General features: G+C 53.3%; 1 protein-coding gene across 1 annotated transcript in view; it reads right to left on the reverse strand.

Moving 5' to 3' along the window:
• Nucleotides 1–24769, reverse strand: part of LOC113809382 (paired box protein shaven) — a gene marked incomplete in the record, with an annotated part of 56030 nt that overhangs the window by 2331 nt on the left and 28930 nt on the right. Inside the window, 7 exon segments of the mRNA XM_070117410.1 lie at nt 1–705; nt 1222–1320; nt 1920–2297; nt 5883–5990; nt 6681–6826; nt 7047–7156; nt 11989–12074. The exon segment at nt 1–705 is cut by the window's left edge and continues 2331 nt beyond it. Coding sequence (XP_069973511.1) covers nt 491–705; nt 1222–1320; nt 1920–2297; nt 5883–5990; nt 6681–6826; nt 7047–7156; nt 11989–12074 — 1142 coding nt within the window.

Below are 24769 nucleotides of genomic sequence, written 5' to 3' on the forward strand. Positions count from 1 at the left end.
AAAGGGTCGTTCGGCCGCCACGACTCAAGCAAGCTCGTGACTTGAGTGGGTATTCTTTGGTATCCTAGCTAAGAGATCGGTCCGTGCTGCTCAAACACGCACTCAGCTACACTAAAGGTCGTCTCTCGCTCTCCGCGGCTGCGGCGCAGGTCGTGAGACGGCGTTCCTTCCTCGTTTGTGTTCGGGTCCTTTTGGCTTCTCCTCCTCTTCGTCGACGTCGTCGCGGTTCTGGACTTGGCGGTCCTCACCCGCGCGGCTGAGTCCGCGGGCGCGCGATCTTCCTTCTCCCGCAGTCCTTCTCTCGCGCCGCGTCTGCGCGAGGCTGGAGCCTCCCGAGCGCGGGGGGGAAGGGAGGGGGGAGGGGAGACCCTCGGGAGGGGGAGGGGCAGCGAGGAGGGGGAGCGGAGGTCTGTCGCATCACAGTTGTCTTGATAAGCCGGACACCTGCTCGCCAACGGACGCACAGCAGAGACGAGGTGACGTCACAGCGTTACGTGCAGCGGTCCTGTCTGCCGCACATGGAGGCGCCGAGGGACGACTGCAACATGCGCAGGCGCGCCGCCGTGTTGTTGTGACTGTTGTTGTTGTTGTTGTTATTGGTGGGGGTGGTGTTGGCGCTGTTGGTGGTGGCGTTGCTGTTGGCGCTGTTGCCACCGCCGCTGCTGTTGTTACCACCGTTGCTGGAGGTCGAGTAGTTCCCCATGTCTGCGGGCGAGAAGGGCAGGTTAGCACGGCGCGGAAACGCTTCGAAATCTTAAGACGAAGGAAAGCATCTACTGCAAGGACGAGCGTGAGACTGAACTTGCATCCTGTCACCTGGAGGATCCTACACCCGTGTCTTAGGAAAACTAAGGTGGAACTAACTGGTCTCTAAGTCCTTATATCCGTGATGCCAAGAAGGAAAATTCAGGAAATGCGGAAAAGGGGAAACCAAATTGATGGACGTGAACGGAAAAATAATCAAGAGAGAGAGGGAGGGAGGGAGGGAGGGAGAGAGAGAGAGAGAGAGAGAGAGAGAGAGAGAGAGAGAGAGAGAGAGAGAGAGAGACAGAGAGAGAGAGAGAGAGAGAGAGAGAGAGAGAGAGAGAGAGAGAGAGGGAGAACAGAACGAACGAAAGCCATCCACAGGGAAAACAGAAAAGTGGGAGAGGAAACAAAGGCAAGAAGGCCAACACAAAGAACCAAAAAAGGTAAGGTACACCAATACTCACAGTTACTTACTAAGGAGACCCCCCGTGCCATATCCGTAGGTGGGGTACGCGGAGGAGTACTGAGTGTACGGCGACGAGTACGTGTAGTCTGCCATGGACCCGGCCGTGCCTGAGGGAGGAAGAACGAAGTCGTTAGTCGCGAAGCTCGGCAGCGCAATCGGACACAGTCAAAAGATAAACACGAATGGAAAGGAATAAACAACAGGCGTAAAAAAAGTAACAAATAAATAAATGCGTTTGGGTAATGATGAATAAACATGTAAATAAATCAGTAGAGTAAAAAGAGATCCTCTGGACCGGTCTGTATGCAATCCCTGTTCGGTTGGGGGAGAGTGACATGGAAGCCTCTAGCGGCGGGAGAATTTTTGGTCCGAGTGACCCTCCTGCGGTCTCGGGGGAAGGGGCGGGGCGGAAATCCTACTGGTTGAGTGTAAACAAGAAAAGAAAGACCTAAAGGATGAACGGCCGCCCTGCAGAGCCACTTGAGGGGCGCGGCGACGGAGGTGTCTGGGCCTTGCCTGAGAGGAGGGCGGGAGGCGCCTCCGGGGGCTGGGAATCTGGAAGCGGGACCCTCTGGGGGCGCCCGGGCGGGACGCGGGCGTGGACATGCAAGTGGGCGTGCGGTGCAGACTCGAGGGAGACGAGTAGGAGGAGGGCGGGGGGGGGGGGGACTTACCTGAGGGAGGGGTAGGGGGGAGGAGGGCTTACCTGCGTAGTGAGTGATGGGCGGGAGGGCGGTGTAGGTCGGGTCGGGGGTGACCGCGGCATGGGCATGCATGGGTACGTGGGCATGCGATGGGGTGTGCACGTGGGTGTGCGCATGGTTGGGGGCGTGGTGGGTGGCGGCGTGGGCGTGCGACGCGGGCTGCAGGACCGTGAGGGCGGAGGTGCAGGGCGTGTCGGCCTTGAGCGGCGACGAGCAGGGCGCCACCACCAGCGTGTCCAGCGACGTCACGCTCTCGCTCGCCGTGCACTGGGCGGGCGACACGGGCGTGTGGTCCGGGTAGTGGGCGGCCGCGGTGGTGTAGGCGGCGTTAGAGGTGGGCTGAGGCTGGGTGCCGCTCAGGGGGGTGTAGACGGACCCACCTGGCGTCAGATAACAACTTCCCATCACACTCACACTCGACTACGGCCGGGTCGGGCGCCGCCGCGGGCTCGGCCTCGTCTCGGGCGTCCAGGCCGTGAACGCTGACCCTGACGTCGGCCAAAGGGCCTCGCAAATCCCTCTGACGCCCATCCCAGCCTGAGACGAGTGAACCCGCGGGCGCGGCGTCGAGCCCGCGCGCCCCCCCGCAAGGCGGCCGCCCGTCGGAGGCTCTCGCTCCTCCGGGCGGCGCCTCCTTGCCGAAGGGCGCGGCGGCGCTTCTCAAACAACATAAAAATAAGAGCTCATCTACAGGACGCAGCCCGCGGCAGCCCCGAGAGCGGCGTCCGCCCTCGGCGCCCCATGCCGCCCGCGCCACCAGCGAGCGCGAGGCCGCCCTCCCCCTCGAGGTCGGCCGGAAGCGACCTCGACCTCGGCGGGGGGAGGGGGGCCTGCGCTCCTTCGTGGCACGGAGCCGACGCACGAGGCGCCCTCCGGCTCGACCGCCGCCCCACGCCCCCGGAGGGCGCGGAGGCGAGGGCCGGGCCGATGCGGGCGGCTCGCCAAGGGCTGCCTGCGCCAGGGCTGAGCCGGCAGCGCCTGGGCTGCGTCCCTCAGCCACTGCTACAGGTGCAAAGTGCAGGTGCAAATTAGTGCACAGGTGCTAATGTGCATTAAAGTCAACAAAATTATCTTGCATGAAAAAGCAACTGAACTCTATTACAGACACATTTAAAGAAAAAATATCAAAACAAAAATGAATTCTTACATGAAAGAGCTACGTCAAAATAATATATTTCAGATCACAGAGGAAAAAACAGTCGTCATGCAATCATGCAACAACACAAATGGGCGTCCATGCACAGCACTAATGTGTAATGAATTCTCATGCAACAGATGATGAAATAACATGCAAGGGGTTTGATTCCCGGTCCCGTTCCCGGTTCCAGGATTCCTAGCCAGTTATTTGACAGTGGACCAGACACCTTCGTCAGTAAGACAGCACAAAATGTTATTTTCATTTATCCTTATGATTTCGGCTTTGACTTCCGACAGATGTTAGGGATGGGCTGGCGGAGGATTAATAGAGCTGCCGACAGAGTGGAGGGGTTAGAGCTCTCCTTGGATGGCTCTGCGGGTTATGGGTGACGGGGTGACGGAGGGAAGAGCAGGGGAAACAGGAATAAAACACGTTAGGAGGTTAGAACACGTGGGAACAGAACAAAAACCGGAAAGAAGTAAACACAAATGTAAACAAACAGAAAAGGAGGGAACATGACACACGGAGATGAGTGAAAATGAGAGAATGAAGACGGGTGAAGTGAGGTTGAATTTCAGTGAAAATGAAAGTGGGAAGCGAGCCAAATGAAAGTGAAAACGAAAATGAATGAAAATGGAGACGGAAGGAGAAACGAAAATGAATGAAAATGGAGACGGAAGGAGAAACGAAAATGAATGAAAATGGAAATGGAGAAAAGAGGGAAATGGGAGTGGAAATGGAAATGAGCGCCCCCCCCCCCCGCGCCGACCAGCATCCGTGCAGCGGCGTCCTTCATCTCTAAGCGCGGACTTTGATGGCTTCTTAGGATCGGTTTCCTTTAGCTTACGACGCCCGCGCGCCCAACGGCTCGTTCCGGAGTGCTTCGCGCCCACTAAATATTTCTCCCGAGCGACGGTCACCGCGCCGGCCGCTGAAAAAGCCTTCTTTTCTCCCTCGCGAAATCCCCTCTCGCGCCCTCCCTTTCTTCTCCCCTCCTTCCTCTCCTCCCCTGTTTCCCTCTCTTCCTTCTCCCCTCCCTCCCTTCCACCCTCCTCCCCTCCTTCCTTCCTCCCCCGTCCCTCTCCTTTTTCCCTTTCTTCCTCCTCTGATCCCGAGCCAGGCAGGCCTTGTTCGATAAATCAAAGCGTTCACAGAATCCCGCTTTTCACGGCGGCGAAACGGCGATAAAATTCCATGGCTGAACACGGCGCCGCGACTGTAAAATCCACCATTGTCCCGACATTGTTGGCGGACGCAAGATGAGTTACGGCCGCGGCAGCCCAGGATATCTTACGGCCGCGCTCGTGTCGCCCGCGCCCTTGAGTACACCGACGGGTTTTACGTGGGTGACGGAGCCGCTTTTTGGAGGCAGGCGAAGGCCAGAGGGCCGCGCGGGTGACGGAGGGCTGGAACGGCCATTAAAGTCGGGCCGAAGTCTACTAGAAAAAGCCATATAAGAAGGGAAAGTCACCTCCCAAAATGGCTGCCGATCTCGTGCCGTCTTGAGGGGAGGCCGAGGGGGCGGGGAGGAGGAGGGAGAGGGAGAGGGAGAGGGAGAAGAAGAGCGAGACGAAGGAGGAGAGAGAGAAGGTGGAAGAGAGAGACGAAGTAGAGGAGGAGGAGGAGGAGGGAGAGGGAGAGGGAGAAGAAGAGCGAGACGAAGGAGGAGAGAGAGAAGGTGGAGGAGAAAGACGAAGTAGAGGAGAGAGAGAGAGAGAGAGAGAGAGAGAGAGAGAGAGAGAGAGAGAGAGAGAGAGAGAGAGAGAGAGAGAGAGAGAGAGAGAGAGAGAAGAGAGAGAGAGAGAGAGAGAGAGAGAGAGAGAGAGAGAGAGAGAGAGAGAGAGAGAGAGAGAGAGAGAGAGAGAGAAGGAGAGAGAAAGACAGAGAGAGAAAGACAGAGGGAGAGAGAGAGAGAGAGAGAGAGAGAGAGAGAGAGAGAGAGAGAGAGAGAGAGAGAGAACGTGACGAAGAGAAGGGCGAGATCCTCGGGCAGAACGTCCCCCTCGGCCCGACCCGGCCGAGGAGCGCCGTCGGGTCCTTCCCTCGGGTCCCTGCCTCGGGCGCGCGGCCTCGCGGCTTCCCGCTCCCGAAGGCGAAGGCTGCGAGGCGGACGCATTTCATGGGGAATTTCAGCGCCGTCTCGGAGCAGATTCCGCCCTAATGTAAACTTTCTCCGCGCGATCCGTGCGTAGTGCGATGACTTCCAAGCAAACTTGCTGACTTAACAGCCCCGGAGACGAACTTGTGGCCGGTGATTCCCTCGACTTTATGGCTAAACTTGGCTCAGGTTCCCAGGCCGGATCTCTCTCCCTCTCTCCTCTTTACTCTCTCTCTCTCTCTCCCCTTTCTTCCCCGCTCGTCACACTCGCAAGAACAGCCGAGAATCCCCGAAGATGGCGCGGATCTCGCGTGATTAAATCGTGTCGGCGCGGTTCTGTGGATACGTTTGAGACGCAGCCGTGCGTGTCGCCGAAAGTGGATACGTTCTAGACGCGGTTCCAAGCCCGGGAATCGTATCCAACCTGATTCCTTACATCAGGAATGACTCACGGCGACAGGATGCCCCGAGAATGAGGGTGATGCATGAGGATAATAAAGATGAGGATAATAGTAAGTGAATAATGCATGTGATGGATGGAGATTTACACAGATCCGCGGGAGCCTCGGCGGTGGCCGGAGGGACGTCGGCGCCAGCGAGCCTGAACGTGGCGGGGTGGATGGCTTGGATGGCTTGGATGAGCCGCCGGGTGCGTGGGTGGATGGATGGATGGCATGGGGAGGGGGAGGGAAGGGAGGGGGGCGCTTCGAAGGGGCGGGGGGTGCTTACCTTGATGGAACTGGGACGCGGTTGTGTCAAGGACCGAAGGAGCGGCGAGCACGGGCTTCACGTCTTGCATGGTGATGGGTGTGAGAGGTGTCAGTCCACCTGCGCTACCTGTAGGAGGCCAACCACACAGTTATTTTCTGGAGTGTCTCTCTCTCTCTTTCTTTAACCTTCTATTCTTCTTTCTTGTCAAACAGGAGGGGACAGAACGGAAAAAAATAATCTAGTTTCTGAGATTTTTTTTTCTGCTCTTTCGCCCTCCTTTTCTTCACTTATGAAACAACATTCTAGCTTTTCTATCTTTGGCTTTTCTCTCTTTCTTCTGTCTTTTCAACGAACTACGGACATCACCCATCACCATGAACCCACAAGAGATGACGTGGACCCGCCGACGCCGTCTTCGAAGAGGGAGGGAGGGAAGGGGAGGAAAGGGGAGGGAAAGGGTGGGAGGGAAGGGGAGGGAAGGGGAGGGAAAAGGGAGGGAAGGGGAGGGTGGGAGGGAAGGGGAGGAAAGGGAAAGGAGGGAAGGGGAGGAAAGGGAAGGGAAGGGGAGGAAAGGGAAGGGAAGGGGAGGGAGCGAGAGGGAGGAAGGGAATGAAGGGACGAGAGGTTAGAGATGAAGAAAGCAGGAGGATGAGAATCAGAAAAAATAAGGAAGGAAACGAAAGAACTCGCAAGAACGAAGATTTCACCCAAAGGTTGTGACAAAAAAGCAAAGAGAAGAGAAGGAACCAAGGAGGAAGACGAGGAAGATCAACCGAAAGGAGGGGAGAAGAGACAAGGTCCCGAGGCAAGACTTACCGAGCGAAGTGGCGAGAGGAGGCGAGTAGACCTGGTTGGTGTTGGACTGCGTCATGGCCATCGTCTCGTAGAGGGCGTCCGTGGAGGCGGAGGCGGCGGACACCGACGGGTAGCTGGCCGGGTGGTCCACGAACGACTGCACGCTGCTGGAGGGGAGGGGGGGGGGTTAGCGTCGAATTGGTGCAGGGCAGAACGCGCTTACACCACACACGCAAGCACACACACATACACACAAATATTTATTCAACACGAACACAAACAGGTAAATCATCCATGTCAAAAGGGAAAACCCAAAATGAAATAATGCTGATAATAAAGCACACACACATAAGAACAGAGGCTCTGCTTGTGCGTCGCTCGACCTACCTGTAGGGGGAGGCGGCGCCCCCCGTGACTCCGCCGCCGAGGTCGGGCAGCAACGTCTTGGTGGCGTCTTCGGTCTTGAGGGTCGGCCAGGCTTGCTTCGACCATAACATCTGCCGGAGAGAGAGGCGGTGAGAATCGGGATTGATAAAGGGGGAATGGCAACGCTAGAATAGAGGCGGCTACTTACAGGAATGAATTCAGATAAAAGGGATAAAGATAGAATAACAAATATAATGTTTATTAATGATTCTAACGATGCTGTCTGTCAGGGCCGGCGCCCTGGGGCGCTGACACGCCTCTGCACTCTTCGGACACGGGCGCGACTCCGCTCCCGCGCGAGCGAGGCCGACCGTCGCCGAGGCCGCGAGTCGCGAGGTAGTCTCCCGCCGCCGTCCCTTCCCTTCGCCTTCGGGGCGGCGACCGCGCGCTCCTGCGGCCGCGACGACGCTGCCGACCGCCGCCGCGTTGCCGCAGGACGCGGAGGAGCCCTTCGTTTTTCGCCGCGTCCGCCTCGACTCGCTCCAATATCCAATTTATATTCATCGCGGCATTAGCGCGCGGCCCGGGCGTGACGGCCGCCTTCTCGGCTCCCCCCCCTCCCCCACATGGTGCGGGGGGGGGGGGGGGTATTAAATGCGGTAGTTCAGTCGCGTGTTTGCATAAGAGCGGCAATGTTGCACTCCCCGTCACGGAGCGCTGTCCTCCGGTTGCAAGGCCGGCGTTGCAAAGTATCAAGCTGCCAACTGGAGCGTCGGGGCACGGGAGCCGGGGCGGCGGCCTCCTGCGCCTCCGGCCCGTCTCGTCACCGCCGTCGGCTCCCGTGTCCGGCTCGGGGGCGTCGCTCATGCATACGCATGACCGCCGCCGCCCGCGCTCGAGCACACGCAAGGGCCGCCGCAGCAGGACGTCCGAGCGGCGTCCCCGGCCGCGCCTTCCTCTGCCGCCAATCGCGTCTTCCGCAAATGATTAATTTTCCGGTCGTTTCTCCTTCCACTCGTTGGCTGATTCTCCGCTCGAACAATGCCTGGCCGTGAAGGAGGGAGAGGAGGAAGGGGGGGGCGCAGAGGCTAAGGAAGAACTGCGGCCTGAGGAGGAGGAGAGGGAGAAAGGAGTGCCAGGAAGGGGGGGGGGGGGCGTGACACAGCCGCGTATCCTTCGTGGCCCCGAGTGGCGCCTTCGCGAATCGAGCCGCTCCTTCGGCGATCGAAAGGAATGGAGCCTCTCCCCCCCCTCCCCCTCCCCCCTCGGCTCGCGTGACGGCCGTCCGATTATCCCGACGATGTCGACGACGATGATGGCCGAGAGCACCGGCATGGGCGTGCGGGCGTGCGGGCGGGCGTGCGGTTGGTGTATTTACCCGCCACTCTTACATCACAAAAGTCATTACTAGGCATTGATTCCGTGAGAGGGGAGGGGCGGGAGGCGGGGGGTGGGGGATGGGGGAGATCGTGCAAATGGGTGGGTGTAGCTGATGGCCAAGTGAGTGATGGGCGTGACAACAGGTCGAAAGCGCGGGCGAGGTGTCATTTGGCCGTGGGCGTGTCCGAGCGCCGTGCGGGAGAGCGCGCGAGCTCGCCCAGATCGGTAAGGTAAACAAGGTCCTGCTAAGTACCACTTTAATATTTAAACTTCCAAAAAGCAAGACGCGGCGAGAAGAGGAAGGAGAAAAAGAAGGAAGAAAAAAAATCACAGATCGTATCGACGAAATCATGGAAGAATTTTGCTTTTATTAGACTAAGGTTGTTTCTGCGGAATTCCATCCGGGTTCTTTCGTTATTCCTTCTGGCACGCGAGGGAGGAGAGAGAGAGAGAGAGAGAGAGAGAGAGAGAGAGAGAGAGGGAGAGAGAGAGAGAGAGAGAGAGAGAGAGAGAGAGACAGAGAGAGAGAGAGAGAGAGAGAGAGATTTGAAATAGAGAAAGTGAGAAAGATAAACAGAGAGAGAGAGAGTCATATATATATATATATATATATATATATATATATATATATATATATATATATATATATATATATATAGAGAGAGAGAGAGAGAGAGAGAGAGAGAGAAAGAGAAAGAGAGAGAGAGAGAGAGAATGAGAAAGAGAGTGAGAGAGAGAGAGAGAGTGAGAAGGAGCTGTCTGCTGGGGAAGGAGAGACACAAAGTGGACGCTGAAATGCACAGTATCGACACAGCATCGACACTCGTATTGTGTCACTGTCGCGGAGGGGGGAGGGGGTCCCGTCCAGGCTTAAGCCCCAACTCAAAAATGCGAAAAAAGGACAAAAAGCCAATAAATAGCTGAACTCGGAGACGAATATAATGGAAAAACGATAAAAAGGACCGCCAATGGCCAAGGACGCCTCTAGAAGTAAGAGAACAGGGGATGGGGGGGGGGGGCTATGACGGGGACATCCTACACGCTGGGAAATGGAAGGAGGAACAGGCGATACGGAGGCAAAGGAGGAGGAAAGGGAAGAGAAAAGAAGAGAGAGAAGAGGAGAAAGAGGAGGGAAAGGAGACAGAAGAGGAGAAGGAGGAGGGAAATGAGACAGACGAGGAGAAATAGGAAGGGGAACGAAGAGAACGAGGGAGGCATGGCAGGGGAAGGAAAGGAGAAGTAGAAGAAAAAGGAAGAGAGAAAGGGAATAAAGGCAGTATGGAAAGAAGAGGGAGGAAGAAAAGGGTAAATAGCAAGGGAATCGAGAAGGCGGAGAATAGGAAAGTGAAAGAAGGAAAGGGATAAAAAACGAAAGCGGCGAAGCAGAGGGAGAAAAAAAAAAAAAAAAACAGGAAAGGGAAGAGCGAGAAAGAAAACGCGAAACAGAGAGAAAGAAAACGCAAAAGAACCGAAATAAAGGCGGAGCAATCATGGCAGCGGAGGAAGAGAAGGGAAGGGAAGGGAAGGGTTGGGACGGACGGCGGGAGCGAGGGGCGGGGAAGCGGGGAGGGACAGACGAAAGAGGGGAGAGGGGCGGAGGGGAGGGGGGGGGATGTGTGACTGCACGTCGTCCCCGGCCGGCACCATGACTGCCATAAACCAAAATGTCTGCGCCATAACTCCGGGAGACTGCGATCCCGACGCAAATAAAAGGCGAAGGAGGAACCGCCCGAAGACAAATAAAAGGGGCCGTAACTCGCTCATAAATCAGCTGCCCCAACAAATTGAGATTGGCACGGCGCCTCTCGGAATTTCAAAGCAGGTAATAAGGCCAGTGATTGGCTACTTCACGTAACCAAGAATATGATCCCAGGCTTTGATTGGCTGCCGTTGACCGCCGGGGGAGGGGGCGGGGGCAGGGCGAGGAGGGGGGAGGGGGGCTTTCATATCGTGAATTGACCAATAAGATTACAAATGACCTCCAGGGAATGGTAGTTATGAAAGATATAGACTGCTTTGTTTGGGTGATTTGGAGCACCAAGGTGTAATAAATCTGTTTTATTGCTCAATTTTGCTGTAAGACATCGGAGCTTCCTCCATTTTCTTCGAGATTGTGGAATACGATCCCTTTGTCTTCAGCTGCCTCACGAAAAGGGAGCAAGCGGAGGGAGAGGAGAGATAGATAGGAGAAGAGGAAAGGGGGAAGAAGAAGAAAGGGGAGAAGAGGAGGAAGAAGAGGACTTGAAATCCAGGAAGAGGAGAAGGAAGGAGAAGGGGAGGATGAATAGATGGAATAAGAAGTGGGTTAGAATGGAGGAAAAGGTGGAGGGATAGGAAAAGGAGGAGGAAGAGGAAAGAGAATAGCGAAGAAGTGAAGAGAAGGACAAGCAAGTAAATACAAGAATAGACGAAATCAAAAGGAGAGAATATATGGCAGAAACTAGGAGAAAAAAAAAGACAAGAAAAGGGAAAAAAGGAGAGAAACAGAGAGAAGATAGGAGATAGAAAGGAGAGAGAAGGGGGAGGCGGAGGGGGAGGAGGAGGAGGAGGGGGTCAGTAAGGAAATACGTTTTCTGTTTGTCTTATAGAAAACAAATTATCCTCATTCACATTCGACAAGTTAAGAGGTCTCAGGGGCACAGTTCTTGCATGTATAACACCTTCGAGTACTGGCCTGCGAGAGATGGATTCGGGTGGGGGGGGAGGGGGGTAGAAGAAGAAATAAGAGGAAGAAGAATATGAATAGATAGAATGTGAGGGGGAGGAGGGGGAGGAGGAGGAATAAGGTGGAAGGAATGAGGGTGATAGCAAAGCAGGAAAGAGGGGGAGGGGGGAAGAGGATGAAGAAGAAAGAGGGGAAAGAGGAGGAGGAGGAGGAGGAGAAGAAGAAGGAGGAGGAGGAGGAGGAGGCGGAAGAGGAGGAGGATGAGGAGGAGGCGGAAGAGGAAGAGGAGGAAGCAGAGGAGGAGGAGGAGGAGGAAGAAGGAGGGGAGAGGAGGAGGAGGAGGAGGAGAAGAACAAGAAGAAGACGAAGGAGAAGAAGAAGGAGGAGGAGGTCCCTCGCCTTGCTCTCCCTTGTGCACCATCGCCCCCTCATAATTCCTCCGATGAATAATATCTTCTTCGTCAAACTGGTAATGCATCGGGCCCCCCCCCCCTCCCCCTCCCCCTCGTCTCCCTTCCACTCTTTCGTTCCGGCAAATGGCTCGAGGCAGATCTATCGCAATCAGGAGACATCCCGGGTTTTATAATAATCATCCCTTCCTTTTAGTCAGCTGACCCGATAGCACGGGTTTCTGAACAGGGAATGGGCAATAATAATGACGGTTATAGTATTATTAACAGTGATAGAGATACTACTCGTACTACTACTACTACTTGTAATAATTATGATGATAATCATGATACTGATAATGATGATAAAAAGTTAATAGCAATACCAATATGATCAACAGCAGATAATGAAAATGATACAGTATTTGTTTTTGTTCCAAATATCTCCGTATCAACACCATCATCACTATCGCCATCATCATCATCATCATCATCATCATCCTCATCATTATCTCTCTGTGCGACTTACATTAGTGTAAAGCGGGTCTGTGTTGTACTGCGTTCTCTGGCGCTTCGGGTCGTCGTCCGGGTGGCCAATCATATCGCGAGGTTCATCTGGCGGAGGAAAATACACGGTTATTATTGGGCGGAAAGAATACAAAGCAAGATGCTGTAAATAAACAGGGATCAGGTAATTGCAATATGAAATACAGAATAACGAAGCCAATAACGATCACGGTGATAATAACAAGATAATTATTGGTGTCAAAGAAGAGAAGGCGAAGAAGACTGGAATATCGGCGAGAGGCGCTATTGACTTCTTCAATGCAATAATAACACAAAAAAGGAAGATGTCAGGCGACAGTGAATACAAGATCACACCAAAGAAAAAACAAAACAAGACGAAAAATAAGATAGAAAGACAAAAGACGAGCGCGACCCGCGTTCCGAGGGTAGGCCTACATGGGCCGCGCGCGATCGAGAGTTCATATGGACTGACTCACTCAACGCGACAGAAGCAGAGCCATTTTAAACCGTAATAATTCATCTTGTACAATATAATCAGTTTAATCCCCTCCCCCCCCTCTCCCCTACTTCCTCCCCTCTTCCCTTCTTCCTCCCCTCTCCTCCCTCTTCCTCCCTTCCCCCAACTCTTGGGTTTCCTTAATGGCTTTTGATGGAGCGGCAGTTATTTTTATTTTTTTTATTTTTTGTTGTGTGTGTTGGGGAGAGAGAGCGGCCGCGTGCCAGTCATCAGATTATCAAGGGCGATTTTTATTGACTTTAATATGTGTAATACGACCAAGGGGAATTGCTGCGGTTGCCCCCCCCCCCTCCTCTCTCTCTCTCTCTCTCTCTCTCTCTCTCTCTCTCTCTCTCTCTCTCTCTCTCTCTCTCTCTCTCTCTCTCTCTCTCTCTTGATCTATCTATCTATCGATCTCATTCCTCCATTTTCTTCCCGACTCGAAATCCCAGCGATTTATTTTCTAAATAACAATCCGTCATTCTAATCCGGATTACAAGAAATCCGAGAATTAGTGAACGCGGAGAGAGGGAAGGCGGCAAAGAAGAAGAAGAAGAAGAAGAAGAAGAAGAAGAAGAAGAGAGAGAGAGAGAGCGAAGAATCAGATGGCAAAGCCGAAGGAAGGACATGGTAAACGAGAGACAGAGGAGAGAAGAGAGAAAGGATGAGTTTGAATGGGAAGAGGTGGGAGGGAGGGGGGGGGGCGCCCCTAATCAAAATAATAATCATAATATAATCATCCCACAATGGCGGGCGAGATTAGAAACAGAGGCGGCCGGTGAATGTCACAGCGCCCCTCGGGAGGCGGCCACAAAGCAAGCCAGAAAATGGAGGGGCTCTTTCTATTAGATTACGGCTCGCCCTCACCCTTCTCCCCTTCCCCTGCACCCTTTGCGCCGCCCCTCCCTGGCACCCTTCTCCGGCACCCTCCTCGGACGCCCTTCCTCGGGTCGCCCTTCCCCGCCGCCCTCCGCAGGCTCGGCGGCCCCCTGCGCCCACCCTTTCCCCTGCCGCCCTTAGTTGGCACCCTTACCAGCCACCCTTTCTGAGTGCCATTAGGGAGCTGCCACAGATTTACTTTTTCCCCTTCTCCTTCCCTTCTCGCTGGCTTCGCTTTCTCCCCCTTTTCTTTCTTCTGTTTTTCCTTCTGCTTCTCTCATTCTGTTGCGTTTGATATTTGAATCTTATCTGTTTTACTCAAGTACATCCGGAAACCTAAAGAAAAAGAGCGAATAACAGCAACATCAAGGTAAAATATTGAAAAAAGGACTTGTACCAGTTCCTGAAGGTTGACCCAAGGACGAGAATGTGGAACGGAGGACTCTAAATCCCACCCCCCCTCCTCTCTCCCTCTCCCTCCTCCCCTTCCCCCTTCCCCCACTTTCTCCCCCTCCCCCCTCCGTCTCCCTCTCCCTCCCTCTTCCTTCTCCCCTCCCCCTCTCTCCCCCCTTCCCCTACTTTCTGCTCACCCCCCTCCCCGTTCCCTCCTTCTCCCTTTCCCCCTCCCTCTCCCTCCCCCTCTCCCTCCCCCTCTCCCTCCCCGCCCACCCAAAGATACGTGCTACTGATCTCAGCCATTTCTCTTGGGGCGCGCTCTGGAAAAGGCCCTGAAGCATCCTCCAGGAGGACTTGGGGCGGGAGGGAAGGAGGAGGGAAGGGGGAGGGAAGGAGGAGGGAAGGAGAAGGGAAAAAGATGGGAAGGAGGAGGGAAGGAGGAGGGAGAGAGGTATAAAGATTGTAGGGTTAAAGAAGGGAGGAGGGATGGAAAGAAGGGAAGATGTAGGTTGTAAAGGGATTAAAGAGTTCGGGAAGGAGGAGAGAGCGAAGGGAGAGAAGGAAAGAGCTGAGGGAGGGAAGAGGAAAAGGAGAGAGTGAATAAAGCCAAGAAATAGAGAAGGAGGGCAGTAAGGATAGCGAAAAAACGTGAGTGAGTGAATGAGCGAACAAGTGGGGGATAGAGTGAGGGAGTTGTGGAATATGAGTGAGTGAGCGAGTGACGAAGTGCGGGAGTGAGTGAGTGAATGTGAGTGAGCGAGTGACGAAGTGCGTGCGTGCGTGAGTGAGTGAGTGAGTGAGCGAGAGAGTGAGTGAGTGACTGAGAGAGTGAGTGAGCGAGCGAGTGCCAGAGTGAGCGAGAGGGCACGGCGCTGGCTCCAAGAAGACGCCCGCCCGTCCCCCAGAGGGCTGCCAACTCGCTACTCTGGCTCGCTCGCTCGCCCGGGGGACAGAGCCAAGAATCCTGCGGGGGGATCCTTAGGGGGGGGGGTAAGGGAGGGGGGCGAAGGGCGAGGAACAGAAGACGAAGAAAGATGGAATAATACGAGGAACAAAACTATGAGGGAGACGAAGAACAAGACGAAAAAATGATGATTAGGAAGAGGAGGAAGGTAAAGGAAAACAAGGTGAAGATGAAGAAAAATAAAAGAGAAAACCAAAGATGGAAAGAGAAGAACGGCAAGAGAGAAGGATAATCAATTCCCTTTGATAATTAACTGGAAGGATATGATCTAATTCTAAAAGATATTAAAAAAAAAAGTTTCCGACAACTTTCGAGTTACAGAAGACCTTTTACAAAAAAAAAAAAAAAAAAGATCATAATAAAACCAAAGTAGACCACAAAGGAAAAGAAACAGGAGATAATAGAAAAAAAAAATTGTTGAACTTCCTTCGCGTTTGGGACACAAAACAGAAATAGAAAAGGGAAATCAAAAGGAAAAGCTGAAGAAAGTTGAGAAGGGAGAATGGTAATAATGATGCCAATAATGATGATGGTGATCATAACGACGATAATAGTAATGATAATAATAATATTGATGGTGATATTATTCATAGTAATAATGATGATGGTACTAACAATAATGATAATGATAATAATAATAATAATAACAATAATAATAATAATAATAATAATAATAATAATAATAATAATAATAATAATAATAATAATAATGATGACCATGATAAACAAAATCAATAACAATTTCAACAAAAAAAATTAAACTCGCAATAAGGGACGACTATATGGAACCCCCCCCCCCCCCGACGCAACATGGAGTTTGTAAACACGAAATGAAGGCGACGATGGAGTTGGAGTAGGGGGATAGGGAGAGGGGAGAGGGGGGGAGGGGGGAGAGGGGGGAGAGGGGGGCGGGCTAATGGAATATCGGTGCATTGATTGCGTTACATAATAATTTTTCAGACCATTACTGACCGATCACTCTCACTCTTTTGCTCTCCCTCTCTCTCTCTCTATTTCTCGCTCTCTCTCTTTCGCTGTATTTCTCTCTCACTCTTTCTCTCTCTCCCTCGCTTTCACTCTCTCTTTCTCCTCCTCTCTTCCCACGCCTTCGCCTCTCGACAACCCCAAGTTCCCCTCATTCTCGCTGTCCTCTTCCCCATCATCCCCCCTCCTTCCTCCCCTCCCCTCCCCCCTCCCTTGCTGACATAGGGCTCATATTGTCAAGAAACATATTGTGCGCCGTTCCGATGGCTGCGTCGCCTCAATGCGCCGCCTCAACAGTGACATCTATCGGCGGGGGACGGAACTCCGAGAAACAATGAACATGGAAGGGCACGCGGGCATAAATAGAAATCCAAATGTTTCCCCAACAATCAGGAGGGGGGGCTCTGTTCGTATGTCTCTCTCTCTCCGTCTCTCTCCCTCTCTGTCTCTCTCCGTCTCTCCCTCTCTCTCCGTCTCTCTCCCTCTCTGTCTCTCTCCGTCTCTCCCTCTCTCTCTTTCTATATTTCTTTCTCTTTCGCTTGTATAGTTCCCTCTCTCTCTCTCTGTCTCTGTCTCATCTCCTCTTTCTCTCACTTTCGCGTGTTAATCTTTCTCTCTCTCTCTCTCTCTCTCTCTCTCTGTCTCATCTCCTCTTTCTCTCACTTTCAGCGTGTTAATCTCTCTCTCTCTCTCTCTCTCTCTTTCGCTTTCCCTCATTCTAACCACTTTAACCTCCCTCTCTCGCTTTCTCTTCCTAATGTATCACACAATTTTGATGAATGCCATCCTATTACACAATGTACCAGACGATAAGCGAAGGATAATAGGAAGCTTAATAGTCGAATTTCTGTTTGATGAATGACCGAATCTCAAATTACTTTTTTTATTTCTTTTCCGTATTTTTTTCGCGGATTTTATAAACCTCTTTTTCCCTCGACGGGGCGATAAATCCTCTGAATTGGTTGTTTTTTTCTCTTATGTACCTTTGATTTATCTAACTTTTATCTATTCTTTTTATTTTTTTATTTGCTGGACTGTATTTATTTTTATTTTTTATTTGCTGGACTGTGTTTGACTCGGTTTCCCTTCGCCTCTTTATACCTGGACTCACTTGGTTTTGTTTTGCTGACTCTTCCTCGGATTCACTTCGATCTCCTCTCGGCTTGACTCACTTTCCCTCTCCTCTCCTTTATTCCCTTTATTCGCTTCCTCTTTCAGCCGTGCGCCGCCCGTGAATGCAATCGATCGGGAACAAAATGTAACAGTAGCAGAAGCACTCAAGGAGCACACGCGCTCTATTAAGGTCGATTATGACACGCTATAACGGCTCAAATAGACTCTTACTGACTCTTACTGTCGCAGGGAGGGAATGCGCTGGGAACGATCCCTATAATGTGCACACACACACACACGCACACACACACACACACACACACTCATTAAGTGCATGTAAGTATATATATACACAACCGCATGCCCTGTATCTGTCAGCGTCTCTCTCAATATATATTTACACAAACAGACAAGTAGATATATAGATAGAGAGATAAGACATATGACGCCCACCTGCCGACCCACGTCAATAGCGATGGGCGTGTGTTGAGGGGAGTGGGCGGTGGGGTGTGTGAGTGTGGGGGGGGGGGATGGCACGTGATGGGAAGAGGGCAAAAGCTGCTGATGAAGAGGGGGAAGAGGGAGAAGGGGGGGGGGGAGGGTGTAGAAGGCAGGGGAAAGGACAAGGGGAAAAGAGAGAGATATAGAGAGAAAGAGGGAAAGAGAATAGGAAGTGTTTACGTCAGTCCTGAGGGGGGAGGAGATACCCATCCCCCCTCTTCCCCCCTCCCGCCGCCCTGCCTGAGTAGGTACAGCTGCCTGCTCCTTCCGTCCAGCCAGACTCCTTGTGTATGCTCTTTGTAGCCTCCCCTCCCCCCCCTCCCCTCCCGTCCCCGCCTCGCCGTCAGCCGTCGCCGTCAGCCGTCAGCCCCCGAGCCCCCGAGCCGCCGCTGACACTCTCTCCGTGTCGCCAAAAGTCGCCCCGAGCCAGACGCTGGCCCCGAGGTCGCCTTCCGGAGCCGCAAAACACGCGGCTTTCTTCCAGTAATTAAGGCGGCCGCGACGCGCTCCTTCGGCGCTCCTTCGCCCTTCTTGCCTCCGCCTCCGCCTCCGCCTCCTCCCCCTCTCTTTCATTCCATCTCTCCCTCCTCCTTCACCTCTCCTGGTCTCTTTTTTTTCTTGCTCTCTCCTTCGCCCTTCGCCCCTTCTTGCGGAGCATCCTTCTTTTCCTTCCCTCCCTTCTCCCTCTCCTTTCTCTCTCTCTCTCTCTTTCTCCCTCCCTCTCTCGCTTAATTTTCCTTCATCTCTCCCTCTCCCCTTTTCTTTTTCACCCTCTCCTTCATCTCCTCATCTCCCAAGGACTCGTGAGCCAGCAGCATCCACCGGCAAACCTCCGCTGGATGGAGATGCCGACCAGATAAGGGGAGTTTGATGGCTCTGGGAAGGAGTGACGAGGGGGGGGGGAGGAGGAAGGGGAGGAAGTGGGGAAGGAGGAGGAGGGAGAGGAGAAGGGGGGCAGAGGAAGAGGAAAAAGAAGGAATGAAGGGGGAAGGACAAGGAGAAGGAGGAGAAGGAGGAGGAGGAGGAGGGGAAGAGGGGAAGGGGAAGGGGGGAGAGGGGAAGGGGAAAGCCGTACTCAGGATTTAACTGACAAAAGGCCAGGGAGCGAGCGGGCGTCGGCGAAGGCGGGCTTTCGGAAGAGTCTCGTGTCCTGCGGCTCCCTTTGTACTTCGCCTTCCTGGCCGCGGCTCCTGCGAGGCGCTCCGAGGCGCTCGCTTTTAGTACATGGCGGATGTCCAGCCGCAGTGGAGGCTGCTTACTTATTTGCGCATCTGTCTACTTATATAGAGTGTCTAAGTATATTTATTTCTATATATTCATATATATATATATATATATATATATATATATATATATATATATATATATATATATATATATATATATATATATATGCACACACGCATATATGTGCGCGCGCGCGTGTAACAGCACAGAGCCCGAGGACATCTCCACGAGGCCGTTTTTTGAAGTCGTTCGCGAGGAAATTCCTTCGTGAAAATCCTGCAGGATGAAAAACGGGTTGATCTAATCTTCCTTTACGGCCCGCCTTTCCTTCATCTCATCTGATAAATCTCGTAAAAAAAAGATATAAAAAATGTCGAAGAAACTTAGATTGCTTCCCTTTTACATGAAAATTTGATTTCGGGGAAATATTTTGGTCTCATCATAAGACCCTTTGAAAAAGTTCTAAGACCAATTCACAGGCATTATACACATACACGCATTCTATACACAACAGGAATGGAAGAACACAATATAATCCATTTCTCTTTCTCTCCTCCTCCTTTCCCTCTTCCTTCTTTTTCGTCTGGCTTTTCAGTTTTTTCGCTTTACTCTGCCCTTTCTTCTTCAATTTTCTTATTTATTCGCCTTTCCTCCCACTTCATTTATTTCTTCTTCTTGACCCATTTCCTCCTTTTCTTCTTCTATTTCCCTCCTTCTCTCTCGCCGTTTCCCTCGCAGGCCTACTCGTTTTTATTATTAAGATTTGATCAGTTCTGCCCCGTTTCTTTCCCTCTTTCTTCATCTCTCCTTCCTCCTCTTCCCTCCCTCTTTCTCCAAGATCCTACTTCTTCTGGACCTTGTCCCCTCTTCCCTTCCCCCTCCTCTTCCATAATCCTTCTTCCTCTCTCCTTCTCTCCCTTTATCTCCTTCCTCCATCCTGCTTAGCCCTATCCCTCTCTCTCAGTCCTTTCTACCTCCTTTCCTGTCCTTCCCTCACTCTCTCTCTCTCCTTCCCTGTCCTTCCCCCACTTCCCTCCCTCCCTCCCTATCCATGTCCTCCTCACCTTCCCTCCCTTCTTCCCTCTCCTTCCCCCACTTCCCTCCCTCCCTCCCTATCCATATCCTCCTCACCTTCCCTCCCGCCCTCCCTCCCTCATAGCTAGGTAGAGGCAACAGCCGCTCCCTCTCCATTATCAGGGAAGAGTTGCAGTGCCAGCCTCTAATGGCGGAGGGAGCGATCTCGATTAAGCGTCACAGGGCCACCGGGTTCAAGGGGAGGGGGCCGCAGGGGAGGGGGGGAGGGGAGGGGAGAAGGGGAGGGAATAGGAAGGGAAGGGATGAGGGGAGAAGGGAAAGGAAGGGGAGAAGGGAAGGGGATAGGAAGGGAAGGGATGAGGGGAAAGGAAAGGGGAAGGGAAGGGAAAAGTGAGGGGAATAGGAAGGGAAGGGAATAGGGGAAGCGAAGGGAGAAGGAAAGGAAATAGAAAGGGGGCGGAGAGAGTGGAAGGAGTGGAATGAAACTCTAAAAATAAAAGAAGGGAAGGAGAGCGGCAAAGGAGAGGGAAGAAAGAAGGAAGGGAAAGGGAAAGAGAGAAGTGGAGGAGAGTGGGCGATGGGATTCTTAGTCCTTCATCATCGAGTCCCTAAGACAGAGGAGGAGGAGGAGGAGGAGGAGGAGGAGGAGGAGGAGGAGGATAGGGGGGGATGATAATAAAAATAATAATAATAATGATAATGATGCTGATGAAGGTGGAGGATGAAAAAATCCGAGAGAAAATAAAGACAAAAAGAAAGTGAAACTTCTATCCAAAAAGCAATGACGAAGACCAAAGAAAAGCGAAAGAAAACAAGGCAAAAGAAGAGAAAGGAGAGCGGGGAAGTAAGACATAAGAATGGAGAGGAAGGGGAAAGACAGCGAAGGGAAAAGGAGGAAGAGGAAAAGGAGGAGGAAGAATAATAAGAGGGGGAGAGGGGGAAAGGACCAGCAGGACCATGAGTAGGGGAGGGAAGGGGAGGGGAGAGGGCAGGAGAGGCAGGAGGGAGGAGAGGGAAGTGGCAGAGGTCGCGAGAATAAGAGGAAATAAAGGAGGTCCATTCGAAGAGCTCCGGAAGACACTCGGAGGGGAGGCCGGCCAGGGAGGACGAGTGCTGACGCGGCTGACGTCTACATCTTTCCAGGCTGACGACTTCATCTGGAGCGCCGGCCCTTCCTCTCTCTCCTCCGCCCACCCGGGGCTGTCGTGCTGTCGCCCCGCCCGCAGCGCCCCCGCCCTCGCCGGCGACGCGTGCTTGCGAAGGGCGGCGAGGGCGTGCGAGGACACGCAAGCCTCGGCCGCCCTCGCCTTCGCGGCTCAACTTTTCCTTTTTTTTTTTTTCTTTTTGAAGATATATGCATTTCCCTTTTCTTTCCTCTCCGGCGGCGAAGAGGCATCTCTGTCGCACCGTCATTTTTAGTGTCATTATGCCAGTATGACAATTACTATCATTATTTCTTTTATCATCAACTCTTTCTCTTTTTACTGACACAGGGGGAGGGGGAGGGGGGAGGTAATCCGACCTCCCCCCCCCTCCCCTCCCCCCTCCGCTCGCATGGCACGGATCCAACCGATACTGACCATCATCACCTCGGAAGCTTCCAGAAAAAAAGGATGGATGGATGGGGGGAGAGAGAGAGAGAGAGAGAGAGAGAGAGAGAGAGAGAGAGAGAGAGAGAGAGAGAGAGAGAGAGAGAGAGAGAGAGAGAGAGAGAGAGAGAGAGAGGAGACATTGATAAGGACAGACAGAGAGAAGCTACTAAAAGCCTCGACAGATACCCATCGATCATTAATTCCTTAAGAGTTCTATCTCTCTCTCTTCTCTTCTTTCTCTCCTTCCCTCTCTCTGTCTCTCTCTCAGTCTATCTATCTATCTTTCTCTCTCTCCCTTTCGTCACAGCACCCGATCTAGGTCAATAAGGTCGGTTTTCTCATTTTTACACACGGCGACAGGGCACAAAGGGACGCCAGCAGGCACGTCACCCGGGCACAGTACATGGGCGTCGCGCTTTCGCCTCCGTCAGCCTCATCTGGCTCCTCCTGACGGCGACGGCGATGGTGATGACGTGGTGGTGATGGTGGTGACGTGGTGATGGGGATGGTGGTGTTGGTACTGTGATGACAATCGAAACACGCACACCCTCGGAGATACCCTTATCCCTTCATCAAACAGCTATGAATAATCTCAACAAGAATCCTTTCATCTAAGAACAACTCCCCCCCCACTATCCTTGTTCCCCCCCCCCCACCTCCCGAAGACGACTCGGCACGACCCACGACTCCCGCAGGAGAACCTCTCGCACCGACGGCAGGTACTTCAGGAGAATCGCGCCCTCCGTCTCATCTCCTAAGATACCTTATCAAGATAATCCTCTCCGCCCCCCCCCCCCTCTTCCCTGACCCCCCCCCCCCCTTGATGATCGCTTTGAAGAAATCGTTCCCTGAATGAGGGATCGACGCCCCCATTTCAGCAGTAGCATTCAGGGCCTCCCTCTTCTCTCTCTCTCTCCCTCTTTCTCCCCCTTTTACTCACCCTTCGCGTATATTTTTTTCGTATTTCCAATCGTTTTCCCCCTTTCGTTCTATCTGTTCGCACACTTCTCTTTCTTTCTTTCTCTCTCTCTTTCTCTTCTTCAATTCAACTTTTTCAGAATAACACTTATTTCGGCTTTCTGCCTCTCCCTCTCTCTCTTTTCTGTTTCTTTAGAGAATCTCTCTCTCTCTCTCTCTCTCTCTCTCTCTCTCTCTCCATCTCCCTCTCTCATCTATCTCAACCTCTTCCCTCACCTCCCCCTCCTCCTTCCGCCCCCCTTCCCCCCCATGGGTCCTAACAACCATTATCTTGGCGATCCTTATTGGCGGAGTGACCAGCGCGTCCATCAAGATATAATTAATTGCTTGTTACGAGAGAGCTGCATACGGCCGCCATGATGGATGGAGGGAAGGCGGGAAGGGGAGGGGAGGAGGAGGAGGAGGAGGAGGAGGAGGAGGAGGAGGAGGAGGAGGAGGAGGAGGAGGAGGAGGACAGGGAGGAGGAGGAGGGAGAAGAGAAACAGGAGGAGGAGGAGGAGGAGGAGGAGGAGGAGGAGGAGGAGGACGAGTAGTAGTAGTAGCAGGAGGAGGAGGAAGAAAAGGAGGAGGAGGATAGCGAAGAAGGAGAGCAAGATAAATGGGAGGATGCGAAAGGAGATGAGGAGAGGAACGGCAGGAGGGAAGGGCGGGCGGCACTTGCTCCCCGTGATCCCAATCCTCTGTTCGGGTGACTTAATAGACGCGTCCAGAGGCGCGGGCAAACACACGCACGCAGACAAATGCAAGCACATGCCCCCGCCGCGCGCGCGTGCGAGCGCGGCGGGGGTCCCTCCTCCCCCGCCCGATCAGCTGGGGGTCGCGGGCGGGCGAGGGCGGCGGGCGGTCTCCAGCTGACCCTGGAACGGCCACTTTGTTCCCAAACGTCGTCGCTCTTATTTATGTTATCGATAAACCTTCCATTGCGCTGCGTGAACTCTAAACAAAAGCCGGATCCGCAATTCACTTCCGTCTGTTTACCTTTCCCTCCTTCCTCTCCTCCTCATTCTCTCCGAACTCCTCTCCTCGCCGGGCGACCCGCACTCGAGGCCTCCTCGCGAGCACCTGAAGCCCGAATCCTTCTCGCGGAGGGCGTCCTCCCGCCCCCGCGAAGAAGCCCCGGGGCGCCAGGCATCCTCTGGGGCGAATCAAGAAGGCAAAGGGCGAGCCTGAGGGCGTCAGCGGCCGTCGTTCCAGCAGGAGCGAGCGGACGGGCGCGTCCCTCTTCAACGCGGGCGTCCCTCCCCAACAAACACAAATAGCTTCCATATCTCAGGGTTACGCGCCCGGCCTGTTCTCTCACAAGATTGTTCTGGTGTTATTGCCGGTGATGGTGATGATGATGGCGATAGTGATGGGGCGGGAGGATGGTGTGTATGGCAGGGGCGGGACGGGCGGCGGGGAAGGAGGGGGAGGGAGGAAGGAGAGAGAGATAGGAGGGAAGGAGGGGGGGGGGGCGACAGGGATTTGCAGAAGTGGAGGAGAAAGGAGTTTGTACAGCCTAAAGCGATGATGGTTCCAGAGGAGGTTACGGCCGGGGCGGAGGAGAGGGATGAGAAGGAGAGGGAGAGGGGAGGGAGGGAGGGAGAGAGAGAGAGAGAGAGAGAGAGAGAGAGAGAGAGAGAGAGAGAGAGAGAGAGAGAGAGAGAGAGAGAGAGAGAGAGAGAGAGAGAGAGAGAGAGAGAGAACGAGACAAGAGTAAGAGAGAGCCCCAGATTAATGGTGATGCCTGTGAAAATGCGGTGAACGGCGGCGCTGTTGGCAGTGATGGTGCTTGGCAGTGCTAACAGCCCGGACCTCTGATTTGGTCGTTGGTTGTGGCAGTATTGATTCGAGTGGCTGGGTGTGTCTCGAATGTTTTTGGTGTCGTTAACACCGCGACTCTCGTGCATTACGGATTTATCAAACCGCAGAGCAAACAAATCGTACGCCATTGGTTAATCAATGTGCAAAAAGAAGGAAAGGTCACAACAAAATGATTATTCGCAAGGAAAGGGGCCATTAGAGGGCGTTTCGCAGGTAGCACACACTAACACTTGGCAGTGTCACAGGAGCAAGCTCGCCCCCTTCGAAGCCGCCCTCCCTGCGAGCCCCGCGGGTCGCCTCCGTCGCCGCCTCCGCCGTGCATTATGCAGTCCGATCGCACAAACAAGCGCAGCCTAACTACCCGCTCTGTATTTACGGTGGTGACCATTTCCGTTCATCTACAAGTAAAATGGGCCGGTGTTGCTGATCACTCGTTAAGCCCGGTTTAATTACCAAGCCATCGCCTCATTTGCATAGAAAGCGACGGGGAAGGATGGCACTAAATCACCCAGGGCTTTAAGGGACAGGGAACGAAGGCATTAGCGTGATTTTCGACCTTCTGACCTCCTTAATTCACGTTTATTCCCCGGTGATATGCCTGGCGGAGGTGTGACGATGCTGTCTCCCGCCGGCGGCTCCTGCCTCGGGCGGCGGCGCCCCTCGAGCTGCGGCTGCGGAGGCGGCCGCCGCACCCACAGGCTCTCGACTGCGGCCCCGAAACATGCGTGCATGAACGAGTATTTGTACATATATCCGCATGAATCCAAAATCATGCGCATACACCAGCACATAAACCCGCACACATGCAGCCCAA

The sequence above is a fragment of the Penaeus vannamei genome, chromosome 40, assembly GCF_042767895.1.
Source record: "Penaeus vannamei isolate JL-2024 chromosome 40, ASM4276789v1, whole genome shotgun sequence".
Classification (NCBI taxonomy): domain Eukaryota; kingdom Metazoa; phylum Arthropoda; class Malacostraca; order Decapoda; family Penaeidae; genus Penaeus; species Penaeus vannamei.